The following is an 8,549-nucleotide window of genomic DNA, read 5'->3' on the forward strand; positions in this document are numbered from 1 at the left end:
CGTCCCCTTCCTACAGCCCCTATCCTTTTCAGTTCTTTGAGAAAATAATACTGTCTTCACTTATCGAAAAAAAAAGTTTTGGAAATGCGCACATATTTTTAGTAGAGATTTTTATTTAAGTACTAAATTTTAAGAGCACTCTAAAATTTTAATTAAAAAGATTACAAAATAATGTTATCATTTGTGTATATTACATTTCACTTTTTTACGTGTACATCTTCAAGATTTTTTTTAACATATTGTTATTTCTTTCAAAATGTTATTAATAAAACACATTCTATAATAATGTTCAAAGTATATTCTATATTTTTTATTCATATCAAATAAACAGTTTTAGAATGGCAGCATCAATTTGCACCAATTGGCTAATTTGACTCAATATGATAATCATGAAACTTTGCAAAGGTGCGAAGAATTAAAATTAATTTACGTACAATATATAATTATATTATATACATTATGTAAATATTAGTCATATTTTACAATAAAAATATCTTTTAAATTTTAATATCAAATTATTTATTTATGTACGTTTTCATAAAAAACTTTAATTAAATCATTTTTTTTAAATCTTCAATTAATATTTGGATCGTTAAAATAATAATAGCAAAAGCTTAAAAAAATTAATTCTACTATATTCTACAGAGATCGTTTCAGTATATTCTCAGTAGTCACTGATCAAATCAATCACAAGCGAACTTATCTCGATAACTAGTCAGTAGTAGATAATGCATTTCGATACGAGAATCTCAAAATATCGTCTCAAAACTTTTCGTGTTATTGAAAGTAACATTTCCGAGATTATTATATGTCATTTGTTTTTTTCGTCTCATCTCGTCTCGAAAAAATTGAAGAAATATCAAAATGAGAAATAAACATTACTTATGAAAAAGTTAAAACCAGATCAGGGATATCTATCATGGAAAAAAGTCGGAATAGATTCCGATCGAAATTATTCCGTTTTCCCCAGAAAACACAATAGAAATCTAAGGAATAATTGAATAACTTCGATCGGAATCCATTCAGATTTTGTTCCATAATAAGTGCCCAGGGACAGTTCATTGATTCCGTCGCATCGGCTTAATAAAAAACACACATTTCTGCATCAGCAGTAACCAAAGTTAATGTTTTCCCCCCTCCGCCAAAATTTATTTAACTTATCAATCCTTAATTAAAAATTAAAGACTGAATAAGATTTAAATTGAATTATAAACTTTATTTAAAAAATAAAATTTCTTTAACGACCAATAATCAATTTTTTCAAAACAATCTTTATACTGCAGATATGCAGACGGATTCGATTATCCGGACATACAGCTGATATTCTCGGCTTTCTCAGATTATGGAATTCTCGCAGCAAATTTATACGGGGTTGAGTCGAGTACCGCCACTAGATTATATGAAAATATCACAGAAGATACTCAAGCTTTCGGAATTTTTCCACTTCTTTTAAGACCACGCAGCAGAGGCTTCATCGAGCTAAAATCGACTAATCCGGATGAGGCTCCCGCTATTGTTCCAAATTATTTTGAAGACTCGCATGATCTCCAAGTTCTGGTACGTTATTATCATTGTTTTAATTCACAGTTGCTCATGATAAGACAAAGTTTTGTGTAAATTAAAAACAAGATAATAAATTGTTGAAAGTAATCGCAATCATAAACAGATCTTCTAAAAAATAAATCTTATCTAAGTCAATATTAAGCCGTGTAGTACTGACTTTTTCGAGAATTAAAATAATTAGTAATATTGAAAAGAAATGGTTAAGAAGACTTGGATAAAAATGTGTTATAGGGACTTGAAAGAGATGATTATGTTAATTTCATAGGTAGAGAGCGTGAGATTTATGGAAAGGATGAGCCGTACTCGTCTTATGCGGAAGTTAAATGCTCGATCAAATCCAAATCCGATACCAGGATGCTCGCAATTTGATATCTCGTCGGACAAGTATTGGGCTTGCTACGCACGTCATTTCACATCGACAATATACCATCCGGCTGGCACTTGCAAAATGGGCCTTGCCAGCGATTGCTACGCCGTCGTTGATGCTAGATTAAGAGTTCACGGGATCGCAAGACTACGAGTGATCGACGCTTCGATCATGCCGTATCTAGTTTCAGGAAATATTAACGCACCAACGATTATGATTGCAGAGAAAGGTGCCGATATGATAAAAGAAGATTGGCAATCCTGATTCGCCACGCGTGCTAAAGATTGCGTTTCGCAAACGATCGATGCAGGCTATCTTTTATATTACTGTATGTACATATATATGATATAATATAATTAGTACATTTGTAATAATCGACCATAAAAAAAAATTATTTGAGCTTTAATTATGCTTCTCTTTTTGACAACAACGCTAATAGAATTATACAATCATCATGATTGGCATTTGTTTAGAAACATAATAAAACGTTTATGAATACAGAAATTGTTTGCAGAGTGCTTACTTTCGTTACAGAAACACTAATTATAATTCAAAGTTATCTTAAATTCGTTCTGTCTCATTATCCAATTATATTTTTCAAGAATACAAAGAATACGTTGTTATCATAAATGATAAATGCACAAAGTTTTAAGAATGTTTCGTTATGGTGTGTGAGACATTTAAATTTCTCAAATATATTCCAATATTTAAATACATATCTTCTGTTCTTTTACTAAATCTAAATACGATGATAATTTTATGTATATCGAATTAAGATAAAAATTATTTTTATTCATAAATTTATATCGAATTGATATAAAAATTATTTTCCCTTTACGTCATTATATCGATATAATGTATCTTTCATTATATTTCAAATTGCGTAATTACATCAATATGCATTGTTCAGATCATATTATTTATCGTTATTATCAATTTAATTATCAAAAATTGAACGTTTGCTGTGCATATTTTAACACGATATACATTTATCATGCTGGCATGAGCAAACCTCTATATATATTATTTTGTATGTTTTATATACTGAATATACAAAAAGTTCTGGACCCCTTAAATATCTTGACAAGTAAGAATTGATTCTGAGAAAAGTGCCATTCGGTAACATTGTTTATCATTTAAATTCAATTGAAATGTAATTGAGAGTATGCGCGCGTAAGTGCGAATAGCGCGATGTGTGTGCATATAGTCAGCTAAAGATTTTGTACAATGGATACAAGGAAACATATATTTATAATTTGTACTTCTTATTCTATAAATTAACGATGATTCTTAACAATGACATATCGTTGCACATTGGCTATAATTAAAATGTGAATACGTATTATTTCAAATTCACATGTGCGTATACGTATTTACTTTCCAATTAATTATAATACATAATGACGCGTAATCCATGTATACAAGTGATACGTGTTGTTAAATTAAGACTTTTTCCTTCACCGCACAAATATGCGGTCTTTTTGTGCTTCTTCATATATCCGAAATATAAATAGCGACAGAGAGTTTACTTTCTTCCTATAAACCAGTATATATTCTTCGCCTACAGCATCTGCGCAGGATGATAATAAGAAGCTAATAAAGCCTCGTAATATCAGCCAGAAGTAACGTTACGTATAAGGTAAAGTTTTTTTTATTCCAATAAAAAGATATGAGATATAAAATACAGCACTGTTTACATTATCGTATCACTCGTTACAAATTATTCGTAAACACGTTATTATATGTCTGTTCTATTAAATGAAAATATTGTATATAATATTATACACAGAATACTCAAGATTCACGAATCAAAATACCACAGCAAAAAAGTTCGTAAAAATAAGTTATAAAGTATTTACCATTTATTTCGAATAGTAATTTTTGTGATAAAAACGTTTAAAACTTTTCCATTAGAAATTATAATTACACTGAGAAAAAAATGCTGTTCAATCAAAGTCTATATTACAGGCTTGTTAACATAAGTAATTAATTTATGTATATTTTTATTGACATACCTTATTCGATAAAAACGTATGACAATAAAAATATACATAAATTAATTACTTATGTTAATGACAGCCCGTAATATAGGCTTTAATTTAATCAACATTTTTTTCGCAGTGTATGTATAAGTCATGTGTTGATCGTATTCTATATAACTAGCCAATTTTTGATCTTCATATATCAAAAACTACTGCTCGGAAATACAAGCTAAAAATAAATATTCTCATAATTTATTTCTTTTTTTAATTTTCTTGTTGTATTTTGATTCATAATATCTTGATTGAATTTTGAGACCTTATAAAACACAGAAGTTGATACAATTTTTGAAATGAAAAAATTTTTAGCGTCCGTTTAACAAACTACATCATGATTGCAGTAAATCTTTAACGATCGATTTACTTCTTTATTAGCGTTCAATGAAATTTCACTTGTATTTTCTGAATTCAGCATAAATTCGACCGAATCATGTAAATACAATGATTGTGATTTCGAGATCCAGACTCTTTTTCTAATAATTTTTAACTAATGTACCACATAACACGTGCGCACGCGAACCCAGTGCAATTTACAATTTCTCTCTCTCTTTCTCTCTCTCTCGATAAAAGAAATTCTTTAATGATTCGCCGGATGAACAAGTAGCATGTTTAATTTGTTTCTGGCTTCCTCAAAGCTTGATCACTCGATCGTAAATCCTCAAAGAGTAAGTCCTAAATGCATTAATCCACGCGGTGTGAATCCTGCTTGAAGCCAAGACGAAGACTTTATTGACGATGACGTCACACCACGTGTGTTTTCTTCGTCAACGAATGTCAGACCCCACGCAATGTGTTTCTCGATTAGTGCATATAGTGTGGTCGTGGGTATGCTGTCTTTTTTGGCTGTGCCAAACGGTAGGTGTTGAGAATATGGTCCTATTGCGAATTTTCGAGTCGCTCCGAATCAATCGCTTAAAATGATCTGTAATCCTAGTGATAAGATAAATCGATTAGTGCCTACATATTCTGTATCGTTGTACAAACGTCGTCGAAATGCCGATCACGATGAAATGTTAAATCTTCACATTTTTATCCAGATCTCAGGTAATATTTGGAAAAAGGCCAAGTCTAGAAATTAAAGATAATGTTTCGAACTACCTTTTACATTTAAGATATATCTTTTAGAGATATGTATAACGTCGAGACTCGCGAAAGTTTTGAAACTTTCTTAAAAGAACCTGCTTTGTAGCTCTTTATACAACGATTTGTTGAAATAAATATCTTTAACCCAAATAAAATCGATAAATGCAATCACTGTAACTACGTGAACAATACTCGTTTCTAATGATGAAAAAAAACTTGAATAAAAGAAAATTTTAATAAAAATTTCAAGAAACTTTCTCGAGTTCCTCCACGTAAAATTAAAATTGTAATCTAGAATGGACAGTTGTTTTTGCCTTATCTCTGTCATGTGTGCAATGTCTACATCTGTTAATGTATTGTATAATAGTTCGACGAAATTTCACGACTTGCTCCACGTTTGCAGATGGAGAAATTTCTACCGGATATTTCGTATTTGATGTACATATTTACCATACTGTATCAGATGTAAAATTTATCATAAACAAGCAATAACGCACTTTCACATGTAACTAATATGGGAAAAAATAGATTCACTGATTTAGCAAAGATACAGCTTGCTGCGCGAGTTCAACATCTGTAACTAATTGTAAAAAATTTTAACTAAAAAATTATATCTATAAGCATGCAATTCATATCAGTATACTCGTAGAATAAACTCATGTTTGTTAATACTGCAACAAGTTAGTTTAATTGAAATAATACTAATTTACGCAGTGCGCCTACGCAACTCGTCATGTTTTCTTCTATTGTTGAAAGGTAACCGGAAGCACGTAATTCTTGATCGAGTTTGTCCGTGCATTTATTCATTTACCATTATATCACTTATTTATAATTATGTGATAATCTACCATTGGTTAACTGGAGTCTTGAAGAGAAGAAGAAATATGTGGCTTATATTGTATAATAGTATTGTATAATATAGTATTGTATAATATATATATATAGTGGTATCGTCTATTTCGGCATCACTCTCTTTCATTATAATAGGGCATCTTGGATCGGTGTATACGTATTCGCATTTGCATCAAAAAAGCTTCTTCACGAAAACTAAAATTTACCCAATTTCAATGTGCCCTGTGTTTTATATGTCCAGAATACGACTACAGTATACGACTTGAAATACTATAATTAAATTAGGTTAGGTTTTAATCTTCTTGCGACTTGCGATCCGCATTCGGCGTTATGAAGATACGTTTGAAATAATAATTTACGTTTGTAATAATTTAAAAACTGCATTCTTTTTAATTCTAATAAAAATGAAAACGTGTATTTATTAGAATTTGTTGTCTTAATTTACTTGAATTGATAGAGCAACTAATTCTTTGCTACAATGAAGATTGCTAATGTAACAAGTTTCTTCATCATAGTAGCAAAAATATGCGCTATCTTAGCCAGCATATTTTATTATCAATTTCGATCTTTATAATAAATTCATTTTTGTAGAAAGTTATCTTTGCCGTATTAACAAATATTATCACAAATATGATTAGTTTATTAAAACAACACTAAAATCGCTCACTATAGCGAACAGTATGCGTCACTGCCGATAAATGGATGTAACTTTCTTATATTTAAAAAGAATAGACTTTCTTACATTTAAAAAGAAAGAATTTACTTTCTTATATTTAAAAAACAACACAGTATGGAATAAAAGGCGCATCATTAGAGATCGTTCACCGAATTTAAACTTAGTTTCAAAGATAAAAGTAATTGGAAAATGTAATTTAACAGTACAGTTTTTTAATTAAACGTAAAAATTAATTAAGGAATTCTGATAATTCTTGGAAGCTACACATGCTAAAATATAATAACATAATGTCAATTGATCTGCAAAATTTAATGTATACCTAAATTTCACGAAGCACTTCATAAATATTTTGCATTAAAATAATTTACAATGTGCATATTAATTTTTATTATGTAATTTATAATGTAGTTTTATTATGTAGTATTATGTTTAGTAAAATGTATTTTGTGTGTATTTCAAAAATTTCTATCTTTACGATAATATTTAATAGATTACTTAATTGTCCCACGTTAAACAATGATAAAATTTGTAGTGAATCTTGCGAGAAACAATAATAAAAAATTCTCTCCGTGTAGACTAACAGGAGATGATAAATAATACGTGAATTTGTTTGAAATTATGTATATTTTGTAGAGTAATAGAATTACATAATCATAGAACATTTCGGCACATATATTTGAATCATTGCCTTCAGCAAAATCGTATAAAATTAAGATCTCGCAAAATTTTTATTTCTCAGGTTGTATGTATGACACGAGTAAGTATAATTTCAAAGATAGAAATAATTTAAATAATAGAGTACATTAATCCTGACAGTTTCAAGACACAGGGGTGTCTTATTATTAGAATCTCGACACAGAATAATTTCAGAGATCACGGCATAAATAATATTTATAAATAAAATTGTATTGCAATCAAAATAACAGTCAATAGATAAAAAAATGCAACAAATTATTTAATGAATATAAAGTTAAAAAACTATAAATATAAAGTCAAATGTAGAACCTGTAATAAATTAAGGACATTATGAAAAGTTCCAAACAGATCAAATTCAAGACGTTAAAATGTCTATTAGCCGAGTTATCATATCATACAATATTTATTCGTTTCGGAAGACATTATCTATTTGTCATATTTAATAATCATTAAAAATTTTCTTTTAACAATAATAAGAATGACATTTTAGAACGACGGTCAATGACAATGTAAAGACAATGATTAATTATTATCAAGTTATAGATTCAATACTTTGTAATATATGAGATAAAATTGAAAACAATGCCAAGGTTACCGATATAAACGCGGGACAATTAAGTTTATTGCAAAATACGCGCTTATTATATTGTCGACGTATGTCATTGTTTTCAATGGTATTCTCATAAATCTTATAATCGACGTTTCGTTCCTCTCGTCTAAGTGTTTAACTAACATGTGTCGAAACGTTGCAACTCCGTTGCAATCATTTTCAAACTTTGTGATTATATATCCTTTCATTAATGAACACGATATAAAATCTGTATTTTAGTAACGTGATACACGATAATAATCGAACTAATGATTGATCATGTCCGACTTATCTCCTAAAGAGTAATACAGTAGTATGAAATTGCATTAACGTAAATTATAACGAGATGTGCGCAAGGCGTAGGTAACGGCGTAGATATGTACGGTGCTAAAAAAAATATTTTAAAAATAAAAATTGGCACTTTAAGATGGCGTAAACAAAAGTAAAGAAAAAATATTTACTTTGCTAACAAAAAATCACGAATATGTCAAAAAACGTTAATTTTGACATCTCACTTTTCTCAAAAATCTAAAGTAACAGAGACGTGAAGTTCATTGCCAGATTCGTGTTCAGCAAACAAAAATCGGAAATGATATCTTTTATTCAAACAACAAAAATCACGTTGGCTAATGCTATCATTTATCTCCTTGTAATTTACTCAATTCACAGATAATATTAATCTTT

The 8,549-nt window shown here is 29.3% G+C and overlaps 1 protein-coding gene across 1 annotated transcript in view; it reads left to right on the top strand.

Annotated features, from left to right (window-relative positions):
- LOC108757295 (glucose dehydrogenase [FAD, quinone]-like) overlaps positions 1 to 2,304 on the top strand; it is a 9,780-nt gene extending 7,476 nt beyond the window's left edge. The window contains exons 4-5 of the mRNA XM_018501768.1: positions 1,284 to 1,557; positions 1,829 to 2,304. Of these exons, the coding sequence (XP_018357270.1) occupies positions 1,284 to 1,557; positions 1,829 to 2,194 (640 nt within the window). The 3' untranslated portion in view covers positions 2,195 to 2,304. The remainder of the gene's footprint in view (positions 1 to 1,283; positions 1,558 to 1,828) is intronic.
- The last annotated feature ends 6,245 nt before the right edge of the window (positions 2,305 to 8,549 follow it).

This window comes from Trachymyrmex septentrionalis, unplaced genomic scaffold, assembly GCF_001594115.1.
Source record: "Trachymyrmex septentrionalis isolate Tsep2-gDNA-1 unplaced genomic scaffold, Tsep1.0 scaffold137, whole genome shotgun sequence".
NCBI classification, from domain to species: domain Eukaryota; kingdom Metazoa; phylum Arthropoda; class Insecta; order Hymenoptera; family Formicidae; genus Trachymyrmex; species Trachymyrmex septentrionalis.